Raw genomic sequence first — 25,801 nt, forward strand, 5'->3', positions numbered from 1 at the left:
CCAGATCAACTTAATAGGAAGCGTGTGTGTAATGCGTGTTAATCAATTAAACTACAAGTCTCTTATTCGTTGGATAATAATTCAAGCTAACATCCAATTGTTGACCCAAGAGTGTAAAACAATGGGAAATTTGAACAAAGTACGGAGGGAAAAGAAGAAAGTGGAAGAAAAAAAAGTTACCAGGGCAGCTTGAGGGGACAGAAACTTGTCATGTTTACTAGGATAAGAAAAAACTTATATGATAAGCCCAAATTAGAGTGTGTGGTCCAGGGGAGCACGTGCTGAGAAAACACACTAATGCTTGCAAATTGCAGAGTTTAATACACTACTGACAAAGAAGATATGGTCGAATTAGATACGATCAAATTATAAAAGAGGAATGTGTCCCAAAGTTTGGGTTTTCTCGCATTGTAAAAGATGGATAATTCTGGAAGTTTGGGTTTCCAGACCCCCATATGCTCTAGTTTATATCATGTCCATGGATGGCCTCGCCTGCCCACACGGATTTTTGTGGTTGCTTGGTTCTTAAGGTCAACAACACAGCTATGTTGGTGGTCTTCTTTATCTGGCCTTAAGTTTCTTGCCTATCTGTATTTTAGTTTCTTCTTTATATGGTCCTGCAGTTGGCAGCTGACCTAGAGTAATTTTCCAGTGTGACCGGCACATAGGGTGGTACATCATGTGTCATTATACAAATGGTGGGATATGTGTATTAAAAAGTTAATAACTTAAAAAATAAAATTTCTCATCACTTACATAAAAACACGTGATGTACCACTCATATTCTCATCACAATGAAAATTTTCTCCTAATCTTGTATTCCTTTTGCCTGTTTATGAAGAAGTATCTTTGATAAAAAGTAAAAAAATAAAAAAATAAAAGATAAAAAAGATACGATCAAATTAGATGGGTAGACTTCCAATTCTTGAGGCTTCCTCTCCTCCTGTGAGAGCTTTCTCACCGTCGAGTGAGTGTTTTTTGTTTTCTTCATTCCGTGTTTCCGCCGGCTCTGGTTGTGGCCACAAAAATAGTAAACAATTTCAACAGAAATTTGATTCTGATTCTACACCAATCTAACTCATCGTCAGTTCAATTCCTCTCATAATTAAGAAATAGTAAACGGGCTATTAGAAAGTATTACATCATTACTCTTACATCCAAAGTGCATTTATGATTAGGGTTTAGCAAGGTTATACTAAAATTTAAAGAACTTAATCAACTACACATAATTGGCAAATGCATATACCAAATGCCATTAAAACTATGTGTTGGAAAAATTAAATGAACCAACACTATGTTCTCCCAAAGATGTCAAATGTGACAACCCGTCCCAAATCTTACGTTTTTACAAAATTTAAAAGTGTGATTTTACGAAAATGCCTTTAGAGGTGAGGGTCTTGACATCCGTTGACCAACGTATAGCGAGGTGTATGAATTAATACTTAGCGTTTTCTTGAAGTACTCGACGTTACAGAATTATAAAACCGAGAAGTATTTTTGTTTAGTCGCTATTTATATATTTTATACATTTTTATAATGATATATTTTGATTATCATTTAGTGATTTTAAAAATAGTGGAAGAAGAAGATGAAGAAGAATGGGGGACGGGAGAGAGAATAGAGGGAAGGGCTACTGCCCAATCAGAAGAGAGGAAGAGATAAGATTGCCCAATTAGAAGCAGAAGCAAGGAGGGAAAGGAGGGAGAGTGGAGAGCGGGGGAAAATGGGGGAAACGGGTTCCCAACCCGTGACCCATGTACACCCAGTCCAATTCTCCATATTTTCCGGTGGTTTTCCAAAGGATTTCTCACGAATTTGGACCAAGAAATCATTCCCAATCATCCCCTAGTCCTTTCCTCTTCCATTCCCAATCAAATTTTATAGGATTTGAGCTTGAATTCGAGTAGAACGAAACTGTGGGTTCCGAGGGTGCCATGACAAAATCCGACGATCGTGAAGGTCATCCAGCAAATTGCTACCACCACTAGACTCCCCTAGAACCCATGACCAAAGCCCAATCAGTGGTGGAGGCGTCGGAATACGTTTGGAGGTCGAATTGAAGCACACCTAATTCTAGGGTTCCGACGGGTTTTGATGAAATTGGAGCCTTTCCAAGATAAATTGGCCTTGGTCATAGGTATGAAAGTTGTTCTACTCATTGAGATCTTCAAATCTGCAAATTTTGGTAATTTTTAGAGATAGTTGATTTTTTCCGGCAAGTCGGGGCGGCCAACCGCCACCCACGGCGGCACGTGGCCAGAGGGCCACCAATGCTATTTTTAGGCTATATTTGATGCCTTGAATTCAGTTTTAAGAATTGAATGACGTAGATTGATCGTTAGAACTAAAATTCTCTAAGATATGTTAATAGGTCATTATATGAATCGACGATCTGATCGTTGGATCGTAATCAAACTTTAATAGGTTATTATTCATAATATTTTAGGAATATAGGAACTTATGGATTAAGAATCCGACGTACAGATCTTCTTGAATTAGACTTGTAAGTTCGTAAAATAAAATGTTAACCGCCACTTGGTTTTGGCAATTGGCGGAGATCCGACCTTTGGATCGTTCCGAAACTTTAGTATGTTATTCTAGAAGCATATTGTGAATCCTTGGAAGTTACGGATAAGAGATCTGATTTGTAGATCTTCTGGACCGAATTACGTAGACTCATGTGCAATGTAAGTTATGTATTGTATCAACGAGAATTTTGAAATATGGTTTGATATTTGGTCACAGGTGCCAATTGTTTGTGACGCCTTGATATTTGTGCTAGGAAGTTGTAGCGCAGACTCCAGTGAGTGGATCTTTCCTTGCTTATCATATTTTTCATGATTGATAATTTTATAAATGCTTTCAAATGAAATTGAGAAATTTATGCCATGATATATATATATGTGTGTGTGTGTGTGTTATAAAATACTATGAGATGGTTGAGTTTATATTTCATCGTGATATATCCATATGCGTATTACTATAAATGATTATTGAGAACTACGAATGACTTGATCTCTGTTTAGGGTACGTAGGTAGTCTAACGAGACGTTAGATGTAGCCATATAAGAAAGTTATTATATAATCGAGACAATAGCCTTATTTAAGGAATTGAGTAATGTGAAAGATATTGGTGAAAAATGTGCGTTTTAACTTTATGTTTTGGTGATTAATAGTTAGTACACCGTATTATGTAATTGGAAATACTATGAAATGTTTTTATTTTAGATTTCATCATGGCATATCCATACGTATATTCCTACACATAATTATTGTGAACACTCTGAAGTGAAAAAGTGAACGCATGACACACAGGTAAGTTCAGGTAAGTTCAAGTAAGTATACGGTATTAGTTGAATTGATGGGGTTATGAGATGACTACATTTATGTTTAAAGCAACTCCGACACTATAGTACAAGTTGCAATAGTAAGCAACTCCGGCATTGTCGTACAAGTTGCTTTATGAGTCGTACATGTTGTATTAGATGAATTCAAAGCTCATAAACCTGCACCCTGGTGTTAGTGCTCCCGCCCGTGGCCAGGGCACAGTCCTTCACGTAATGTTCACCTCCCGTACCATACGCTCACCTTGAATTCAAGGTAGGTGCACAAGCATGTCGTACAAACCACTATAGGTGGTTCTGACTCGTAGGTGACTCTTCACGTGATCGTAGCACTTGAGCGTATTCATTTACACCCAGTCCTGTTGTACAGATCACTACTGTGGTTCCGACTCATGTGCAGGTGTAGTGTCGTATAGGTCACTAAAGGTGACTCCAGTTTATGTACTAGCAATGATTAATGAAATATAAGTACAGTCGTACAGGTCACTATAGGCGACTCCAACTTATATGATAGCCACGATTGATGAGTATGTGATGAGCTAGCATATGTAATGAATAAGAGATGAGCTAACATGTGTGATGAATATATGATGAACTAGCATATGTAATGAATAAGAGACGAGCTAGCATATATGATAAGTATGTGATGAGCGCATATGTAACGAATAAGAGATGAGCTAGCATATGTGATGAGTATGTGATGAGTATGTGATGAGCTAGCATATGTAACGAATAAGAGATGAGCTAACATATGTGATGAGTATGTGATGAGCTAGCATATGTAATGAATATGTTATGAACTAGCATATGTGATGAGATATGGGTAAGTTGTACATGTCACCCTAGGTGACTCCGATTTGCGTACTAGTATGAGTTATTAATTGCATGATTATTTGATATTATTGATGAAATGTTGTGTTGTGATATATTATGAATTTTCTGGAAACATACAGGTGTTGTAGTGAGGGGTTATAATGTTTTACATGGTTTCTATTAAAATTTTACTTACAGGGCCACTCACTCTTGTCTTGTCTTCACCCTTCAGGTTTTATTAGCTGAGCTTTCTTATTGTCGAATATTTGTGGCGATTTTTAGTATTGGAGATTATTTCGAGGGTATGAGTCTTAATTTACTCTTATGTACTTGCTTATGCTCTAATGTCACATGTGAAGTGGGTTCATTCCCGCTTACCGGTGCACTCTGGTATTTAGGCACTCTTAGATTTAAATTTATTCACAATCTTCCCCATTATCACATTTTATGGCTTCCTCACCTTTCAGATGTCGGTCAGCACAGCTTGATTCGGAGTCCTAGTGGACATTCCGGGTTGGGGTGTGTCATCAAAACTCTTGACATAAGAACTGAGATGGCGGATAATAAATTCAAATTTCATTTCCAAACCATACAATACACTTTTGGTTTCAAATAATCAACAACCACTATAGTTTAGAGTTAGACCCTTCCACATTTCTTTAATCCTAATTGCATACATAAGAAATCGACTACTATGTTAAACTATATTTAATAAAGGCTAAATAGCCAAAATGGTAATTGAGATTTGCATAATCAATAGAAATGGTCCATAAGATTGAAAATCAATAGAAATAGTCTCTGAGATTGTCCACCATCCATGATTTTGGTCATTCCATTAAAAACTCTTCATCTTGTCGAGAAGTATGATTTTCATTTTTGAATCACTCGATTTCGTTGAGTATTGAAGAAATTATGAATGTTTAAAGTTTACCCAATTTCCAGCGAGTTTTTCAGTTATCCAGCGGACCAGTCACCTTTCAAGCTATTTTCCGGCCATATTCGGCAACCATTGAGCTTCTAAATAGGTATAATCTTGTTTTACACTTTCCTATCTTCATTTTAATATATTATGGATCAAATTTGGTTAAGAAACGATTGAGTTACGAAGCTTTGACAATTGCCCAAAGAGTTTTTAATGGAATGACCAAAATCATGGATGATGGACAATCTCAAGGACCATTTCTATTGTTTTTGAATCTCAACGACCATTTCTATTGATTATGCAAATCTCATGGACCATTTTGTCTATTTAGCCTTTAATAAATAGGAAAACTAATGAAAAGGGTTTGAAAACTTTGAGTTTTAATGATAAGGACAAAATAAAGGGTAAAGTGAATAGTACCATGATTGACTTTTTAGTGTAAAAATGTGGTTTTTCGTTAAAGTGAACAGTACCGGGAGCTTTTCGTTAAAGTTCCCTTAATAAATAAGTACATTCCTAAATTTGCAATCATCATTGAGTTACGAAGTTTTGAAAATTGCCCAAAGAGTTTTTAATGGAATGACTAAAATCATGGATCATGGACAATCTCAGGGACAATTTTTATTGATTTTGAATCTCAGAGACCATTTCTATTGATTATGCAAATCTCATGGACCATTTTGGTTACTTAGCCTTTAATAAATAAGTGCATTCCTAAATTTTCAATCACCCGCCTCAGTGGCGAAACCAGAAATCGCCTAGGAGATGAAATTTAAAAGGGTAAAAAGTTCCGGAAAAATATAGACAACCAAATCATTTTAGTACTAACTATGTAGCATGGATAGAGACACAAATACAACGATACAACTATTTTCTAAATATTAGGATATAGGACGGCGTGGACACGTTAATAAAAATATGCATTAACGTACAATAATGTTTATATAAATATATATTGCAAAATGTCAAAATATACGGAAATAGATGCTTTGGTTCTTTTATATAAAATGATTACATAAATATATATTGCAAAAGTCAAAATATATGGAAACAGATGTTTTGGTTGTTTTGGTTGTTGTATTGGGAAAGGGATATCAGTACGTACAAGAGGATCCTCATTTGATTTTTTTTTGTGAGGATTCAGATATCCTCCAATCACATTCGTTCATCGTACAATCAATTTTTATTATATACTGTTCATGTCAGGTACTGTTTTTGTCAGGATAGAAATTGACAATCAAACAACAAAAACCAAGAAAATCTAACATTGCAGACTACTGAGAACTCCTTTTTCTTTAACTTTCTATTCATTTTTGGTCAAACACAGATTTACATGCTTGTCATTCTTTTTGCTTCTTTTTACTCCGAAATCTCATACATTTTTTTTTTTTTGGCATAGCAACCCGGTTCGCTGTACATGAACACTGTTATTGCATTTACCTAAATATCATTCTTCTGGTTCTGGTTCAAGAAAAATTCCATATTCTGAGCACAAAACTAACACAAATCGAAAAGACGATATAAGAATCGGATGTTGTAACACAGCGCTTGAGCCTTTGTTTCGCTCATTCCCCTTGAATCATATGGTAAATGGATGCTCTACTGATGCTATCAAGAAGATAGCCATCAACCAGAGTTTATTAGTTCATTGGTAAAAGGTCCCAGAAATATTTTCATTTCAAACTGGAGCAAAGTTTTCGCGTTATTTCAAGGAGCTAGGAAACTATGAAAAGGCCGATTCAGCAACACTTTCAGCAAATACTCAAGTTTTCCGCCTCATGCCTAATGGAATCAAAAAGTGCAGAAGACAGATAACGCTCTCCAAAACTGGGGAACACAGCCTGCACAAGTAACAAATAAATGGAATAAGTTCCTGGAGTGTCTGCTTGAAAGAATTGCATTTGATTACGAATTTACAATTCCAAGCCAAGTTTAAGCGAAGAAATCGTGTAAGCTAAAGGGACAGTGCAAAATCGACTTACAACAATGAGTTTTCCAGCATATTCCGGCCTCTTAGCCAACTTTATTGCAGCAGCGGCCGCAGCACCAGATGAAATCCCCACCTGCAATGTTAATTTGCTCTCACAATCAGCCCCGTAAATGGAAAAATGATGAATGCGTGCAACAAGAGGAGTCTCAAATTTCTCGTCTAACAAACTAATGGAGAGTAACAAACTCCTAGCACTGATACAAAAGTGAAAGTGATGCTAACTAATTGATACCATACCAGAAGACCTTCTTTCAGGGCAAGCTGCTTCGCGGTGTCAATTGCTTCCTCACTTGTTACCTAAATGTTACATAAACATCAGCAGTCATTAACGAGAAATTCGTGCTTGTATTAGAGTTGTTGGCACCAAAATGAAACAAGAACTTATAGAACTGACATGCAATAAAATGAGCTGAACGCTTACTTCAATAACTTCATCAAGCAAGCTAATGTCCAGAACTACAGGTAGGATACCAGCACCAATTCCTTGGATCAGATGCTTCCCTTTGACACGAGCAAGGATATTACAAACCCATATATGCATCAGTCAATAGGAGGACGAAATCTCAAATACTATGGAACGGTAATTTCATACTACAGAAACTTAACCGCAGAGGCCACTTAAACGAATCAAACTAAAATGTAATACTATGCAAATTGTTTAACATTCTAACGACGAAGAAACATGTCTCATATTTCGCTCCATTCTGCAAGACAAATAGCTAACCCGAAAAACCTAGCATCTTCTTCATGTTCGGTTGTAATATGTTCAACAAGAAAAAGAATTTCACGAGCAAAGAAGCAATAGTGCAGAGAGCCAGAGACGAGGAAAACGCCAGCATTATAGTAACTCACCAGCTTGGCCACCGTTCAAGACTGGGCTTTCGGCTGGTTCTACACCGTACACCTAGACAAAAGAAAATGCTTATTAATAACTTTTCTCCTCACGTACTCATGTAATACTCGTATATATAATACAAACATACAAAATTCAACCTTAATCTCTGGATTCTGCTCTTTAAGGAATGTCCCTGCACCGGCAACTGTACCCCCAGTCCCTATTCCCGAAACCAGGGCATCAACCTTCCCTCCTGTGTCTCTCCATATCTCCGGGCCAGTGGTTTCATAATGAATCTACACCAACGGTCACATAACGATTCATAAACTCTCTCAACCATCTAGACATGTCACAGTTGCTCCAAAAGTTACCTTCGGATTGGCAGGATTTTCAAATTGGCCAAGTATGTAACCGTTAGGCGTGTTACTCAATAACTCCTCAGCTTTATCAAAGACTCCCTTAATACCCTTGGCAGGATCTGTAAGGTACACCTCAGCCCCGAAAGCTAGCATCACAATTCTTCTCTCAATACTCATTGAAGATGGCATGGTTAGCTTAACCTTGTAGCCCCTGCTTGCTGCAATGAATGCCAATCCAATGCCGGTGTTGCCACTCGTGCCCTCAATGAGAACAGTCTTCAGTTCCCGATGATCATGCATATTAAGAACCAAGGGAAGTTAGTTCGTTGAAACATGAAACCCGCCACGCCACATTCTCGATCATGTAAGTGGAAACTCCCTTACATAGTCAAACTTGTTATCCTCAAAAGAACAGAAACAAAAGAGAAAATTTATGTATAGATTTTGTTAGCGGAATTCTAGAAAATATTTTGGGTACAGAGAAAAGTGAACCAGCCACAGCAGTAAGAACAATGGCGGGTTGGGGGTGGAGCGAGGCTCATTCCTTATAAGTATTAACCATATTGAACGATGATTAAACTTGTAAAATCTCCATTACATGCTGAAAAAACATCTACATATATGGAAAAGATTTATAGCTAACCTTCCCTGGCGTAATTAGACCTTTATCCTCGGCGTCCTTGATCATACTATATGCAATCCTGCATATACAAATTTAAGATCAAACGCGTTCGTAATCTTGAGTTTTGATTTGCTGTCATACTAAGAAAACGAAAACCAATATTCCCAAGGAAAAAGTGCAAAGAATATGCCTGTCTTTTACACTTGAGCAGGGCTCCATTGACTCTAGCTTGGCAGCAATTCGTGCTACGCAACCATCCACGACATTGTTGAGATATACCAACGGGGTATTTCCAATCAGCTGCAAGAACCAAGAGTACAACGAGAGCGCATCTTAAGCCAAATCAACATATAAAAACAAAGAAAACTAATGAAAATGGCTTGAAAACTTTGAGTTTTAACGAAAATGACAAAATAAAAGGTAAAGTGAATAATATCAGATTAACTTTTTAGTATAAAAATATGATTTTTCGTTAAAATAAACAGTTTAAAGTTCCCTAAAAACAAAGAAAAATAAAAATTGAATGGTTGACTTTCGTGAAGAGAAATCTTACTTCGGTGACATCGTTCTTGATTGCAAATTTGACTTCCATATTTATCTTATGTTGCAGCAAGCTGTGAAAGAAGGGAAAACAGATTCAAACGTTCAACAAAACAGAAGCAACCAGAAAATCCGAAACGCTTAATCGTTTCATCCTCTTATAAAATCACTTGAAAAATATAGGAGCAAAATATTGCAAAAGCCCAGAAATAGTCAACAGAATCAAAACCAGAAGACCCCAAAATATGCAGAAAATAAATAGAGAACAAACAAAAATATCAAGTATTTAACAAGAATGTTTACACAGAAGAACACCAAAAGCTCCCAACCTAAATTTTGAAGAACCAATAATTATTAAAAAAAAGAAAAAAAATCAGTTAATTACCATAAACAGAGCAAAAAGAACAGAATAATAATTCTGGAAGTTGTCCAATATTTAGCAGCATATTTTCAAGATTTCAAGCAATATATTTTGCACCCAAATGCTAATAAGCAATGAAAAATTCAATTATGTCATTAAATATTAATAAAGAAATATAGACCAACCTTATATTTTGCAGGCAGAGATATGGAAGAAAGAAAGAAAATTGTATTGTAATTTTCTGGAAAATGGCTCCTTGCACTTCCATAAAGGCACTTCTGCGTTTATTTATTTACTTATTTATTTATTCGTTTGTTTGTTAAGTTTCAGTCAAACTCAAAGGTTGTCTTGTCCCGTTGTCCTTGTTCTGTTTCGTTTATGGAACATTTCTTCCTCTGTAGGTATATTTTAATCTTGAAAGTGAAAGTCACAGAGAATTTTCATTTAGTGAAAATTGAACGTCGAACTTCAAGTGCATAATTGATTATTGTTAACTGTTTGAGCTACAAGTCTTTTATTTGTTTGGTATTTTTTAAGATGGTCTCTAACGTGAAACGAGAGCGAGAAATGAAGGGAAGCAGAAGAAGTAAAAGGAAAAAATCACCATATCAACTTGAGAGGAAGTGCATGTGTAACGCATGTTAATCAATTAAACTACAAGTCTCTTATTCGTTGGATAATAATTCAAGCTAACATCCAATTGTTGACCAAAGAGTGTGAAACTATGGGAAATTTGAACAAAGTATGGAAGGAAAGGAAGAAGGTGGAAGAAAAAAAGGTTACCAGGGCAGCTTGAAGGGACAGAAACTTGTCATGTTTACTAGGATAAGAAAAAACTATGTAATAAGCCCAAATTAGAGTGTGTGGTCCAGGGGAGCACGTGCTAAGAAAAACACTAATGCTTGCAAACTGCAGAGTGTAATACACTACTGACAAAGAAGACATGGTCAAATTAGGTGGGTAGATTTCCAATTCTCGAGGCTTTTTATCTTCCTGTGAGAGTTTTCTCACCGTCGTGTGAGTGTTATTCGTTTTCATCGTTCCGTGTTTCCGTCGGTTCTAGTTGTGGTCACAAAAATAGCAAACAATTTCAATATGAATTTGATTCTGAATCCATACCAATCTACTTATTTTCAGTTCAATTCTTCTCATGTTGATTACGAATTAGTAAACGGATTATTAGAAAGTATCACGTCATTACTCTTACATCCAAAGTGCATTTATGCTTAGGGTTTAGCAAGGTTATACTAAAATTTAATGAACTTTATCAACTACACGTAATCCGATAATCCGCATAAGCATATACCAAATGCCATTAAAAACTAGTGTTGGGAAAATTAAATGAACCAACACTATGTTCTCCCAAAGATGTCAAAACTCTTGACATAAGAACTGAGGTGGCGGGTAATATATTCAAATTTCATTTCCAAACAATAAAATACACTTTTGGTTTCAAATAATCAACAACCACTATAGTCTAGAGTTAGACCCTTCCACATTTCTTTAATCCTAATTGCATACATAAGAAACCGACTACTATGTTAAACTATATTTCATAAATAAGTACATTCCTAAATTTCCAATCACCCCCCTTAATGGCGAAGCTAGAAATCGTTTGGGAGGCGAAATTTAAAAGGATAAAAGATTCCGAAAAAATATAAACAACCAAATTCTTATAGATAGTAACTATGTAGCATGGATAGGAACACAAATACGGCGATACAACTATTTTCTAAAAATTAGGATATAAGACGGCATGGATACGTGAACAAAAATATGCATTAATGTACAATAATGTTATATAAATATATATTGCAAAATGTCAAAATATACGGAAATAGATGGAAATGGTCTAATAGATGCTTTGGTTCTTTTATTATAATGATTACATAAATATATATTGCAAAATGCCAAAATATATGGAAATAGATGTTTTTGGTTGTTGTATAGGTGGGACGGGTGAGGTGGGGTTTTAAAAGATGGAATTGGATCCCCTCAGAGTAAATGGTGGGGATCCTCATGACCACACAACACGGGCAGTTGGATCAGCAAATGGTGAGGATCCTCATGACCACACAACACGAGCCGTTGAATTTTGATCCAACGGCTACAAACAGAGGAGTCCCTTTAAAAGTTATAATAATTGTAGCCGTTGGATCAAAATCTAACGACCCGTGTTGTGTGGTTGTAGCCGTTGGATCAAAATCCAACGGCCCGTGTTGTGTAGTCATGATGATCCCCATCATTTGCTCAAGAGGGATCCAATTCCTTAAAAGATAAGGAAAGGGATATCAGTACATATCTATCCTCAATATTTTATTAAAATAATCATAATTTGTCATCAATTGTCCTCATTTTATATTAAAAAGAAACGACAACGTTGAAGTAAAATCGAGCCTCTCCCAGACGACCATGAAGTCAACCGAGGCTCTCCCCAGCCAACTTTCCGGCAAGCTCAGCGCAGGCTGCATAACTAAATTTTTCGGCAAGCTCAGACGAACCATAGGGGCGGTTCCTCCCTTGTGCTTTCGTTGCTTTGCCACTGCCCCCACTTTAATAATTCGTCTAACAATCCATTAACTTTCCAAAATACCTTAAAAAAACCTTCGAACTACTTTTTTGGATTACTGCTGCCATCAGTAAGCATGTCCCACATCGACCAATTAAGGTTAAAGAAATCAGGCGGCATGGGTATAAAAATAAAGGACGAGTACCGAGGAAAGTACTTACCTGGACAGGGTCTATGAGCGATCGAGAAGGCTCATGGCCTGGGCTGGTGACCTTCATTGCACTGTGAAGGGGTGCCTGCCTATGATCTCCTCAATGTAGGAGAGTCAATGTCATAATTTGTTGCCGTGGGGGCTTGCGTTCGCGCAGCCCCTGCCCAATCTAAAGTTCAACTCTTACGAAACAACAAGTCCAAACGATTACAAAGCCTTGTGAACTATATACTACAAGTCCAATTTGTTCTCCTAGATTTTTAGAAGTCCTCCAAATTGTATCGGGGAGGAGGTAGTTACTAGACTAGTAATCAAAGTACATAAATCAACCACAAACAAATATGTTTGCTGGTCCAGCTGACTCCGCCTAAGCTCGTAGATAGAGTTAGCTAAGCCAAATTCAATAGTAACCGTACCAATTAAACGTAAATCAACAAAATCAACCGCTCTCATCTTTCTTTGTAAATGGGTTACGATTACTGATAATGACCTTTAAAATATTGTTTCCTACTTAGACTAATAAATCTCCAAGAAGAAGTCCATTGCTTAAGCTCGTAGATAGAGTCAGCTAAGCCAAATTCAATAGTGACCGTACCAATCAGACGTAGATCGACGAAATCAATCGCTCTCATGTTTCCTTCTATGTAAATACGTTAAGATTACTGATAATTTTTTCTATAAAATGATAAATGTACCCAATGGCTTTCATATGTTTTGATTTTGATCTATGAGTTTTCCCAGTTGGTGGTAATATTGAATAATTGTCATTTTTTTGTAATTGCAGGACTATTTCATTATTTGAACGATATTTTAATTAAACTAATCTAAACTGCGAAAGCAGTTTGTTCGAAGTTGAATACAAAGGAGAGAATAACAGTGATCTAAGAAAAGGCCGATTCAGCAACACTTTCAGTAAATACTCAAGTTTTCCGCCTCATGCCTAACGGAATTAAAGAGTACAGAAGACAGATAACGCTCTCCAAAACTGGGGAACACAGCCTGCACAAGTAACAAATAAATTGAATAAGTTCCTGGAGTGTCTGTTTGAAAGAATTGCATTTGATTACGAATTTACAATTCCATGTCAAGTTTAAGCGAAGAAATCGTATAAGCTGAAGGATCAGTGCAAAATCAAACTTACAACAATGAGTTTTCCAGCATTTTCCGGCCTCTTAGCCAACTTTATTGCAGCAGCGGCCGCGGCACCAGATGAAATCCCCACCTGCAATGTTAATTTGCTCTCACAATCAGCCCCGTAAATGGAAAAATGATGAATGCGTGCAACAAGAGGAGTCTCAAATTTCTCGTCTAACAAACTCCTAGCACTGACACAAAAGTGAAAGCGATGTCAACTAATTGATACCATACCAGAAGACCTTCTTTCAGGGCAAGCTGCTTCGCGGTGTCAATTGCTTCCTCACTCGTTACCTAAAATGTTACATAAACATCAGCAGTCGTTAGTGAGAAATTCGTGCTTGTGTTAGAGTTGTTGGCACCAAAATGAAACAAGAACTAATAGAACTGGAAATGCAATAAAATTAGTTGAATGCTAACTTGAATAACTTCATCGAGCAAGCTAACGTCCAGAACTGCAGGTATGATACCAGCACCGATTCCTTGGATCAGATGCTTCCCTTTAACACGAGCGAGAATATTACAAATCCACATATGCATCAGTCAATATAGGAGGACGAAATCTCAAATACTATCGAATGGTAATTTCATACTACAGAAACTGAACCACAGATGGGCCACTTAAACGAATCAAACTATAATGTAACACTATGCAAATTGTTTAACATTCTAACGACGAAGAAAGCTATCTGAAAAACGTAGCATCTTCTTCATGTTCTGTTGTAATATGTTCTACAAGAAAAAGAATTTCACGAGCAAAGAAAGCAATAGTGCAGAGAGCCAGAGACGAGGAAAACGCCAGCATTATAGTAACTCACCAGCTTGGCCACCGTTCAAGACTGGGCTTTCGGCTGGTTCTACACCGTACACCTACACAAAAGAAAATGCTTATTGATAACTTTTCTCCTCACATACTCGTGTAATATCCGTATATATAATACAAACGTACAAAACTCAACCTTAATCTCTGGATTCTGCTCTTTAAGGTATGCCCCTGCACCGGCAACTGTACCCCCAGTCCCTATTCCCGAAACCAGGGCATCAACCTTCGCTCCTGTGTCTCTCCATATCTCCGGGCCAGTGGTTTCGTAATGAATCTACACCAACGGTCATATAACGATTCATAAACTCTCTCAACCATGTAGGCATGTCACAGTTACTCCAAAAGTTACCTTCGGATTGGCAGGATTTTCAAATTGGCCAAGTATATAACCATTAGGCGTGTCACTCAACAACTCCTCGGCTTTATCAAAAGCTCCCTTAATACCCTTGGCAGGATCTGTGAGGTACACCTCAGCCCCGAAAGCTAGGAGCACAATTCTTCTCTCAATACTCATTGAAGATGGCATGGTTAGCTTAACCTTGTAGCCCCTGCTTGCTGCAACGAATGCCAATCCAATGCCCGTGTTGCCACTCGTGGCCTCAATGAGAACAGTCTTCAGTTCCCGAAGATCATGCACATTAAGAACCAAGGGAAGTTAGTTCGTTGAAACATGAAACACGCCACGCCACACCACATTCTCGATCATGCATATTAAAATCTCCATTACATGCTGAAAAAACATCTACAGATATGGAAAAGATTTATAGCTAACCTTCCCTGGCGTAATTAGACCTTTATCCTCGGCGTCCTTGATCATACTATATGCAATCCTGCATATACAAATTTAAGATGAAACGCGTATATCAATCTTGAGTTTTGATTTGCTGTCGTACTAGGAAAACGAAAACCAATATTCCCAAGGAAAAAGTGCAAAGAATATGCCTGTCTTTTACACTTGAGCAGGGCTCCATTGACTCCAGCTTGGCAGCAATTCGTGCTACGCAACCATCCACGACATTGTTGAGATATACCAACGGGGTGTTTCCAATCAGCTGCAAGAACCAAGAGTACAACGAGAGTGCATCGTAAGCCAAATCAACATATAAAAAGAAACTAACGAAAATGGCTTGAAAACTTTAAGTTTTAACGAAAATGATAAAGTTGAATGCTTGACTTTCATGAAGAGAAATCAAAGTATAAAAACAAATTAAAGTTGAATGCTTGACTTTCATGAAGAGAAATCTTACTTCGGTGACATCGTTCTTGATTGCAAATTTGACTTCCATATTTATCTTGTGTTGCAGCAAGCTGTGAAAGAAGGGAAAACAGACTCAAACGTTCAACAAAACAGAAGCAACCAGAAAACCCGAAAACGCTTAATCTTTTCATCCTCTTAGAAAATCACTTGAAATAGTCAACAGAATCAAAACCAGAAGACCCCAAAATATGCAGAAAATAAATAGAGAACAAACAAAAATATCAAGTATTTAACAAGAATGTTAACACAGAAGAACACCAAAAGCTCCCAACCAACTTTTGAAGAACCAATAATTATTAAAAAAAGAGTAAAATGTCGATTTGCCTGCTAAACTATCACCTAACTTTCAATTTACCCCTGAACTTTTTAATTGGAAAATTAAGGACTTAAACTAATTTTTTGGCCAATTTGCTATTAATTTTTCATTCATTCCATCCAAATTTCTATTAAATGGAAGCATGTGCACAACATGCAAGGATAGTTCAATCGCTTCACTTTTTAAAATAATTAAAAACCTTAGATTTCTAAAAAATAACTATGCAAATATGTGTAATTCTATAGCTTTTGTGTCTAAAGGTTTAGCGAAGTGACGTTTTTGTCCATAAAGGAGAGTCATGTGATAAAAGTTAACGTTAATTTGGATGAAATCTATGAAAAACTAATGGTATGGGGAAAATTGGCCAAAAAAATAGTTTAAGTCCTTAATTTTATAATTAAAAAGTTCAGATGAGAAATCGAAAGTCACGTGATAGTTCAGGGGCAAATTGGCAGTTTAGCTTTAAAAAAAATGAAAAAAAAAATCAGTTAACTACCATAAGCAGAGCAAAAAGAACAGAATAGTAATTCTGGAATTTGTCCAATATTTAGCAGCAGATTTTCAAGATTTCAAGCAATATATTTTGTACCCAAATGCTAATAACCAATGAACAATTCAATTATGTCATTAAATATTAATACATCATGTGAAACTCGAAATAAAGGCCAACCTTATCTTTTGCAGGCAGAGATAAGGAAGAAAGAAAGAAAATTGTATTGTTATTTTCTGGAATTTGGCTCCTTGCACTTCCATGGCACTACTGCGTTTATTTATATACTTATTTATTTATTCGTTTGTTTGTTAAGTTTCAGTCAAACACGAAGGTTGTCCTTGTTCTACTTGGTTTATGGAACATTTCTTCCTCTGTAGGTATATTTTAATCTTGAAAGTGACAAAGAATTTTCATTTAGGGAAAATTGAATGTGACAAGCCCAAATTAGAGTGTGTGGTCCAGGAGAGCACTTGCTGAGAAAAACAATAATGCTTGCAAATTGTAGAGTGTAATACACTACTGACAAAGAGATGAATTAGATACGGTCAAATTAGATGGGTAGACTTCCAATTATGGAGGCTTTCTCTTCTCTTGTGAGAGCTTTCTCACCGTTGAGTGAGGGTTTTTCGTTGTCATCATTCCGTGTTTCTGTTGGCTCTAGTTGTGGCCAAGAAAACAGTAAACAATTTCAAAATGATTTGATTATGATTCCACACCAATCTAATTCAAATTAGATTGGTAGAGTTCCAATTCTCGAGGCTTTCTCTCATCCTGTGAGAGCTTTCCAACCGTCGAGTAAGGATTTTTCGTTTTCATTATTCCGTGTTTTCACTAGCTCTAGTTGTGAAATAATAAAATATTCAAATTTCATTTCCAAACAATAAAATACACTTTTGGTTTCAAATAATCAACAACCACTATAGTCTAGAGTTAGACCCTTCCACATTTCTTTAATCCTAATTGCATACATAAGAAACCGACTACTATGTTAAACTATATTTCATAAATAAGTACATTCCTAAATTTCCAATCATCCCTTTTAGTGGCGAAGTCAGAAATCGTCTGGATTGCAAAATTTAAAGGGGTAAAAAGTTCTGGAAAAATAAAAACAATCAAATCCTTTTAGATAATAACTATGTGGTATGGATAGGGACACAAATACAACGATACAACTATTTTCTAAATATTAGGATATAAGACGGCATGGATACGTGAACAAAAATATGCATTAATGTACAATAATGGTATATAAATATACATTGCAAAATGTCAAAATATACGGAAATATATGGAAATAGATGCTTTGGTTCTTTTATATAAAATGATTACATAAATATATATTGCAAAAGTCAAAATATATGGAAATAGATGTTTTGGTTGTTGTATTGGTGGGACAGGTGAGGTGGGGTTTTAAAAGATAAGGAAAGGGGTATCAGTACATCCAGGAGGATCCTTGCCAGATCCTCCAATCACATATGTTCATCATACATCATATTATAAAAAATTATTCTAAATTTTTTATTTAAAATTAAATATAAACAGTACCTGATAAAAACTGACCGCACGATGTCCGATGAATGAATATGATTGGAAGATCCCCGAAATTCTTACAAAAAGGATCCGACGAGGATCCTTTCTCTTAGTACATATCTATCCTCAATGTTTCATTAAAATAACTATGGCTTGCCATTAATTGTCCTCCTTTTATATTAAAAAAAAAAACGACAACATTAAAGTAAGGGATGTGCTATCCACACACCCCTTGATAATTTCTGTCCGTTGATATTCTTCAATTCATCCGATCGGAAGATCAAAAATTAAAAAGGTATGTGAGAAGTAAAATAGGGTGTGTAGATATCACACTCCTAAGGTAAAATCGAGGCTCTCCCAAATGACCATGGAGTCAATCGAGGCTCTCCTCAGCCAACTTTCCGACAAGCTCAACGCAGGCTGCATAACTAAATTTTTCGGCAAGCTCAGACGAACCAGATGGGCGGTTCCTCCCCTGTGATTTCGTTGCTTTGCCACTGCCCCCACTTAATAATTCGTCTAACAATCCATGAACTTTCCAAAGTACCTTAAAAAAAACCTTCGAACTACATTTTTGGATTACCGCTGCCATCAGTAAGCTTGTCCCACATCGACCAATTAAGGTCAAAGAAATGAGGCGGTATGGGTATAAAAATAAAGGACGAATACTGAAGAAAGTACTTACCTGGACAGGGTCTATGAGCGATCAAGAAGGCTCATGGCCTGGGCTGGTGACCTTCATTGCACTCTGAAGGGGTGCCTGCCTATGATCTCCTCAATGTAGGAGAGTCAATGTCATAATTTGTTGCTGTGGGGGCTTGCGTTCGCGCAGCCCCTGCCCAAACTAAAGAATATGAATTTGATGATCTATATGTTTTCTTTAAAACTTGATACTTTTAAAGCCCAAAACCAATTTCCTAATGGAGATTATATTCACACCTTAAATTTATTTTTTTCCCATAATTTTTTAATTTTTTAATATTTTTTATGCGGAAGAAGTAATTTGAGATGTGTGAATATAATTTTTTTTTTCTATTTAATCAAATTGAACCACTAAATCCAATTCGTTCTCCTAGTTTTTTAAAAGTCCTCCAAATTGTATCGGGGATGAGGTAATCAAAGTAAATGAATCGCCCACAAACAACTATGTTTGCTGGCCCAGCTGCTACAATTCCCAAGATGTCCATTGCCTAACCTCATAGATAGAGTTAGCTATAAGCTAAATTCAACCGTAACAGTACCAATAAGACATAAATCAACAAAATCAACAGTTGTCATGTTTCCTTCTTTGTAAATGCGTTATGATTACTGATAATGACCTTTAAATAAAAAAATAATCAATAACGTATATTGTCTCCTGCTTAGATTGATAAATCTCCAAGAAGAAGTCCATTGCTTAAGCTTGTAGATAGAGTTAACAAGGCCAAATTCAATAGTGACCGTACCAATAAGACGTAAATCAACAAAATCAACTGCTGTCATGTTTCCTTCTTTGTAAATACGTTACGATTACTGATAATGGCCTGGCTGCTAAATCTCCAAGAAGAAGTCCATTGCTTAAGCTCGTAGATAGAGTTAGTTAAGCCAAGTTCAATAGTGATCGTACCAATCATATGTAGATCGATGAAATCAACCACTCTCATGTTTCCTTCTCTGTAAATACGTTAAGATTATTGATAATTTTTTCTATAAAATGATAAATGTACCCAATGGCTTTCATATGTTTTGATTTTAATCTATGGGTTTTCCCTTCGGTGGTAATATGGAATAATTGTCATTTTTTTTTTGTAATTGCAGGACTATTTCTTTATTTGAACGATATTTTAATTAAACTAATCTAAACTGCGTTTTCCCTTCGGTGGTAATATGGAATAATTGTCATTTTTTTTTTGTAATTGCAGGACTATTTCTTTATTTGAACGATATTTTAATTAAACTAATCTAAACTGCGAAAGCGAATTGTTCGAAGTTGAATACAAAGGAGAGAATAACAATGACCTAGCCAAGTTAGTTAAATCGAGGTTAACCAAACTCTAACTATTGGTGCATGATTCTTATAACATTTGGGATGCAAAATGCTAGGTTTTTTTTTTTTAAATTAAAAACATGGGTAGAAGGGGGGGGGGGGGGGGCAGGATCCTCTCCTAAGCTAAGGATGAGGATCCTCCTCATCAATAAGTGTGGGCCATTGGATGAAAATCCAACGGCTACAAACAGGGAGGTCCCTTTAAAATTATAATAATCGTAGCCGTTAGATTTTCATCCAACGGCCTAGATCCCTTGATGAGGAGGATCCTCATCCTTAGCTCAAGAGAGGATCCTGGTTCAGAAGGGGGAGCTATCTAAAGGTTAATGGTGAGACTGATTATCATTCTGGTTCGTTTGCAAGCTTTGGTGGCTGTGTCGATCAGTCCCACATTGATGAGGTACTGAAAGTGCAGGGAAGCGAGGGGGTATAAATAATAAAGGGACGGGCCTGTGTGAACTTACATACCTGGACGGGGTCGAATGGGTGATCAAGAAGGCCCATGGCCTAGGTGGGTGGCCTCCATTGCACTTTGGAGGTGCACTTGCCTAACATCTCCCTAGAGGAGACTGTACGTCGTAATTTGTGGTAGTGGGGCTGTGTACGCGCGGCCCCTCTAAAATTCTATTCTCAAATTCATTTGGTTTTTTTCGCCGTCCAATATGTGAAAATTAATTTATATAAAGTGAGTTGTTGTGGGGAAAAGAGGATCTCGTTGGATTTTCTCTTTTAGGGATCTTATGATTGTGTGGTTAAAAATTATTTCAAAATTTAAATATAAATAATACAGAATCACGGTGATAGACTCAAAATAAAATAATGGTTAATCAATATTCTATTAACCATCATAAATCAAATTCGATCATTTTATGGCTGCATCTAACTTTATTGACTACTCTCAAACGGGATCAAGTCATTCATAATTCACCAATTGCTTGTCAAATTTCCAAAATTAACAATCATGCAATATTGGAACACTTCCTTCGAATAATTGACTCCAAATTAGTTTTTGCCGTCTAGTTTTTATTTAACGGTCACATACTTACTTAATACTCAACAAAGAATTATATATACATAACCAGATTCCACAACTTTCTTATAATTCCTCCATCAAGTCCAACATGAATATAATTAGCCGAAGATCACCCAAAATCCAAGGTGAGGCTTACGGCAAGCCTACTCATCAACTTAAACCAATTCTTTGCCACTTTAGTTACAAGTTTAAAAATTCACACAAATTCATCCAACTTACACCAAGAACTTAACATAAATTAACTCATCTATTAGAACCAAAAAGAAAATATGATAGGGTTTCTTGGGTTCTCACCTCCAAAGTTGTTCATCAATCTGCCACTTCGCTACTACGCTCTTAAATCAACTTCATCACCACAAATCATATCCTAGAAGTGCATGATGAGAAGAGTATTTTTCTCTCTTGGGTCGAGACCCATCTTCGGCGAGGTTGGCCATAATCGGCGAAAAACCCACGAAAACCGTCAAAACTTCTAGGCTTCAATATATGAGCACGCTTGGTTCCAGCATATGGTTTTGATATCAAATTGAAGAGGGCTTTGCTATAAATATTAGCCTTTGACCGTGAGTGATTTCGTTGCTGTATGAGAAAGTTATCATTTTTGGAGTGAATAAGAATTAAGGGGAAGAAGAATGCAGCAGCCTCCCTGCTTCATCTGCCTCCAGGGAAAGAAAAAAGAAGAGAAGCCTTTGGCTTCTAGAATACTCCCTCCCAAAATTACCATTTTGCCAGATAACTTTAAAAATTTGTAACCTACTCGTTCTAACTCTGAATTCACATCCGTTTGTGACCACGCGTTCATTACAATAAGTATTATTTAAATAAAATATAATATTGATCACCAAGTGTCTTGAACTCGAAGGTCCCACAAAAGACAAAATTACCCACCATCTTACTTGTTTTCCAATGAGCTCCATATAATCATACATCTAAAAATACATAGGGTATTACAGTAGTGACTCCTATTCTTTATGTGGCTACATACATAATTAATTACTGAAAGATAAAAACATAATTTGAAATTAGAAAACATGATTCTGACGTCTCTTCTAAAAGCATTCCTTTCACTAATCACTACATGAAAATACAAAATAAGTGGACACGGAGATTGCCTAAAACTTTGGTTGGGTTAAATGAATCACATAAATATTCGTGTTGCTTGTATGCTTGTGTGATTTTACGTCTTAACTTTTTTAGTGCAATTATTGGCACACTCATGTGCAAACATGAATATTTAAGGAAAAATGATATCAATATTTCAATATTATGTTTGAACTGGTAAGTCTTGCACTCAATTCATCGTGTAGCAAAAAGGATTGAGTTCTCACTCAATTTATATCCCATATTATATTTCCATGGGGTCTCTCAGCTCGTGAAAGTTGTGTGCATAAAGCACAATCGATGTCCCACATTCATCACGGATAGGGCTTATCAGGAAAGTCAAATGGAATGTGAGAGAAATCCCCAAAATTTTGTAGCCTTATGGACAAAATGCGCAGGATTCCCACATCGGCTAGAAGACGTAAGGGAACAGAGTAAGTGCTATAAAAAGGAGCGAGCAGCAACGTAGCAACATACTTACCTGGACGGGGTCAATGAGCGATCAGGAAGGCTCATGGCCTAGGTTGGTGACCTTCATTGCACTTAGAAGGGGTGCCTGCTTAAGGTCTCCCCAAGTGGGAGAGCCTACGTCATAATTTATTGCCTTGGGGGCTTGCGTCCGCGCAGCCCCCGCCCAATTCATACCAAAATTTAGTATTTACTTTTTATAGTTGGAGTAATTAAGAGTCACAGTTGAAGTATTTGATTTAAATTAATAAGTAAATAAAATAAATATGATGTTTATCCTGAAACAGTTGAAGTATTATTGACTTTAATAATAATTTAGTTATGAATTCTTGAACTTGCATAGCAATTAGGGAATCTGGTGACACGAGGCATGGGTAGAACTCGTCTCTTCAAAACCCGTTTTACATTATTCAAGGCGGAGGTGGTCGTCGTTTATTTTGGTTCGGGTTGGATTTGACCAACCTAATAAGTTTGGATTGACATTGTTGAAACCCATCGTCACCCAATCAACGAGCAACCAACCCACCTAAATTGGGTTGATTGTGTTAGGGTTGGTTTCATGCGTTGGGCCTAATTTCCTTTTCTTAATTTTACGTATGCGTGACAATATTCAAGATTCATATTAAACTAGACCTCAATCATGTAAATTTTGTGTCCTATAATCCTTACATGTTAGGTAATATTAAAATTTCATCATTCCTAAAATCACAAGTACATTTTAGAGTTAATTTTATATGTTTGTCTATCAAATATAGACGTATGTTTTAACAATTTTTTATACATGGATGGGTTAATAATATTTTAACCACCTACTAATCACTTTAATTCAATTTATAGATCGCTTATTTAGTTGATTCTAGCCAAAAGTTGAGATGTAAAACCGTACTCAAGAGTTGCTAATTACATCTAAATCACCCAATCTTGGACATGCATTTGAATCTAGAAGTGACACGACCCATACAAAAGCAAGGTTGTTACTTGTTAGAAGCAAGGAATCGAAGTTTAGTTGCCATCATCAAACCCATGGGGCTAGAAATTGATTAAACAACTCTGCCAATTGGTACAAAGATCTTGGGTATTTGGGGTAGGGTTTAGAAATTGATTAAACAAACCTTGGCTTTTATGGAAGCTCAAACAATTTATGAACCGGTTGTCGCATTAGCTCTTTTATTTATTTGAAAAGCCGGCTCCCCGTTGTATCTGCAGGCAGTCGAATGGCGGATTCGTCATCTACAGGAGGCGAGCCTCCTTCACCAACAAAATCAGCTTGTAAGTAAAAGGCATGAAAGAGCTCATATACCATCCTAATATCTGAATTGAAGACTTTTTATACATATATAAAGAACAGTTTACAACATAAATAGGCTGAAGTTAAACCTTTAACCATGTGTTTGCCCGATTCAAGTGTGAAACCTCAAGTATAATGTGGTGGAGCATTATGTTCAATTTCGTATGTATTTTGTAAGGTAAGGAAACCAACGCCAAATGTAATTTGACAGTCCCACACCGATCCGCAAGGAAAAGGAGAGCCAAGTGTATAGTATAAAATGAGAAGAGGTAGGGCCGTGGAATCATACTTACCTGGACGTGGTCTACGGGCAATCAGGAAGGCTCATGGCCTAGGTTGGTGGCGTACATTGCACTTAGTAGGGGTGCCTACCTATGGTCTCCTCAATGTAGGAGAGCCAACGTCATAATTTGTTGCCGTGGGGGCCTGCGTTCGCGCGGCCCCCTGTCAAACCAATTAATTAGAATTTTGTTGATCACCTTGAAATTATTTTATATATTTTAAAATTGGGACTGGATAAATTGTTTTGTTTAAGTTACATATTAATAAACTGGTTGTTAATTAAAATTTTAGAAAATGATCATTCTAATCATCTAATAAAAAAAACATTGAACAAAAATGTCAGAAAATTATCAAATTAAAAAATTGGCGCATACGTTGTGTTCTCTTTCCTCGAGAGATTTTTCAATGTGATCGGAACACAGAAGGTATACTACGTATTACTATAGAAATTGTGAGATATGTGTTAAAAAATTAAACTTACCATCACTTATGTAATAACATGTGGTATACGACTCATGTTTCCGTCACAATAAAAAATATTTCCTCCTCTGCTGCGCTTCCGCCTCCGCTGGGTATGCCGAGACTGCAATCCCCTTCTGCAAATCCATCTTCGATTCCATTTTGTTGCAAGTCGAGATTCCATATTGAAGAACGAGGGAAGATGGAGAAAAGAGACACGGTTCAGTTTGTGCACTGCTCTTTTCTTCTCTTTTTCCATTTTTCTTTTGGTTTTTTCATTGTTATCCATACTCATTAATGATAAGTCTTAGTAAAATAAATGCCTAATTTGATTATTAGTCTCTGTAGTAATATGATAGTTGGAAGATTGTCACTGTGGTAAAAAAATTAGGATTTAAGCTCTTGTGATGAAGTCTGTTAGTATTTAGGTCCAAAATTGAAATTTCGTCAACTCTTCATTAATTATTAGCACATAAAGCTCACATGTGAGACTAACAAAAATAAAGTTAGTCTCACATATAGCCCCACGTGCTAACAATTAACCAATAATTTATGAAATTTTCAATTTTGGACCTAAATCCTAACATATTTCACCACAGAGGCTTAAATCCTATTTTTTTTACCACATGAGCTATTTTCCAACTACCCTATCACTACGGAACTATTAATCCAATTAAGCCTAAAATAAAAAGCAAACTTAGTTGCACATGTAAAGCGTGTGTGCTAATTGCTAGTAGTCTTTTAACCTTTTGAATTTGTTCCATAAGAATTTTTATATTTAACCTTTTTCAATAGTTATTTCACTAATTAATTTTCTTTTTGAATTTAGAATTTTAACCCTAAATATGAAATTAGTGGAAGATAGTGACAAAATTGATGATTATGGCGATTGGCATGAAGTAAAAGTTTTAGATGAAAGGGCTGAAAACTAAATTAAATTGAAAATTTAGCGAATTAAATTAAAAGATTAGAAAGAGCTCAAAAGTTAAAAACTAAATTAAAAATTTAGCAAATTAAAATCCTTATTTCATTGGCACCCAAAACAAGTGTGTAACACCCAAGACTGTAATTTTAGATGTGAAAC

General features: G+C 36.3%; 2 protein-coding genes and 5 non-coding genes across 13 annotated transcripts; 5 read left to right on the forward strand and 2 right to left on the reverse strand.

Moving 5' to 3' along the window:
• Nucleotides 1-6,611: 6,611 nt before the first annotated feature.
• On the reverse strand, nt 6,612-16,784 carry LOC139194933 (cysteine synthase-like). 7 transcript variants are annotated; one of them, XM_070820045.1, is made up of 11 exons: nt 16,708-16,784; nt 9,439-9,499; nt 9,076-9,185; nt 8,907-8,964; nt 8,276-8,539; nt 8,063-8,200; nt 7,922-7,973; nt 7,491-7,570; nt 7,307-7,366; nt 7,062-7,142; nt 6,612-6,920 (listed from the first exon to the last, which is right to left on the reverse strand). In XM_070820045.1, exons 2-11 carry the CDS (start codon nt 9,475-9,477, stop codon nt 6,831-6,833), a joined length of 972 nt encoding a protein of 323 aa, XP_070676146.1. In that variant the 5' UTR covers nt 9,478-9,499; nt 16,708-16,784; the 3' UTR covers nt 6,612-6,830. The 7 variants fall into 7 exon arrangements, with proteins under 7 accessions (XP_070676146.1, XP_070676144.1, XP_070676145.1 ...); XM_070820043.1 differs by having other exon boundaries at nt 7,464-7,570; XM_070820044.1 differs by lacking the exon at nt 16,708-16,784 and adding an exon at nt 9,972-10,148.
• Nucleotides 12,509-12,670, forward strand: LOC114824656 (U1 spliceosomal RNA). The gene has a single exon (XR_003772931.2). It is a non-coding gene; the product is annotated as a U1 spliceosomal RNA (small nuclear RNA).
• LOC103434138 (cysteine synthase-like) lies at nt 13,250-16,790 on the reverse strand. Its single transcript, XM_029101494.2, has 11 exons — nt 16,708-16,790; nt 15,711-15,771; nt 15,406-15,515; nt 15,236-15,293; nt 14,813-15,076; nt 14,600-14,737; nt 14,459-14,510; nt 14,061-14,140; nt 13,875-13,934; nt 13,648-13,728; nt 13,250-13,505 (listed from the first exon to the last, which is right to left on the reverse strand). The coding sequence occupies exons 1-11, from the start codon at nt 16,788-16,790 to the stop codon at nt 13,416-13,418; spliced, it is 1,077 nt and encodes a 358-aa protein (XP_028957327.2). The 3' UTR covers nt 13,250-13,415.
• Nucleotides 16,791-18,737: 1,947 nt separating this feature from the next.
• On the forward strand, nt 18,738-18,899 carry LOC114824655 (U1 spliceosomal RNA). Its single transcript, XR_003772930.2, has one exon. It is a non-coding gene; the product is annotated as a U1 spliceosomal RNA (small nuclear RNA).
• Nucleotides 18,900-20,546: 1,647 nt separating this feature from the next.
• LOC114824659 (U1 spliceosomal RNA) lies at nt 20,547-20,703 on the forward strand. The gene has a single exon (XR_003772934.1). It is a non-coding gene; the product is annotated as a U1 spliceosomal RNA (small nuclear RNA).
• Nucleotides 20,704-22,693: 1,990 nt separating this feature from the next.
• On the forward strand, nt 22,694-22,854 carry LOC114824654 (U1 spliceosomal RNA). Its single transcript, XR_003772929.1, has one exon. It is a non-coding gene; the product is annotated as a U1 spliceosomal RNA (small nuclear RNA).
• Nucleotides 22,855-24,261: 1,407 nt separating this feature from the next.
• On the forward strand, nt 24,262-24,423 carry LOC114824657 (U1 spliceosomal RNA). The gene has a single exon (XR_003772932.2). It is a non-coding gene; the product is annotated as a U1 spliceosomal RNA (small nuclear RNA).
• Nucleotides 24,424-25,801: the final 1,378 nt, after the last annotated feature.

Source organism: Malus domestica, chromosome 04 (genome assembly GCF_042453785.1).
Source record: "Malus domestica chromosome 04, GDT2T_hap1".
NCBI lineage: Eukaryota > Viridiplantae > Streptophyta > Magnoliopsida > Rosales > Rosaceae > Malus > Malus domestica.

What these genes read in the sequence shown, in the direction of transcription:
- LOC139194933 (XM_070820042.1), bottom strand. Translation starts at nt 10,054, where the DNA reads ATGGAAGTGCAAGGAGCCATTTTCCAGAAAATTACAATACAATTTTCT. An exon ending in CTCTGCCTGCAAAATATAAG is followed by an intron (nt 9,500 to 9,971) that starts GTTGGTCTATAT and finishes CTTCTTTCACAG; the next exon opens with CTTGCTGCAACATAAGATAA. An exon ending in AGCAGAATCCAGAGATTAAG is followed by an intron (nt 7,974 to 8,062) that starts GTTGAATTTTGT and finishes TCTTTTGTCTAG; the next exon opens with GTGTACGGTGTAGAACCAGC.
- LOC103434138 (XM_029101494.2), bottom strand. Translation starts at nt 16,790, where the DNA reads ATGGAAGTGCAAGGAGCCAAATTCCAGAAAATAACAATACAATTTTCT. An exon ending in CTCTGCCTGCAAAAGATAAG is followed by an intron (nt 15,772 to 16,707) that starts GTTGGCCTTTAT and finishes CTTCTTTCACAG; the next exon opens with CTTGCTGCAACACAAGATAA. An exon ending in AAAATCCTGCCAATCCGAAG is followed by an intron (nt 14,738 to 14,812) that starts GTAACTTTTGGA and finishes CCGTTGGTGTAG; the next exon opens with ATTCATTACGAAACCACTGG.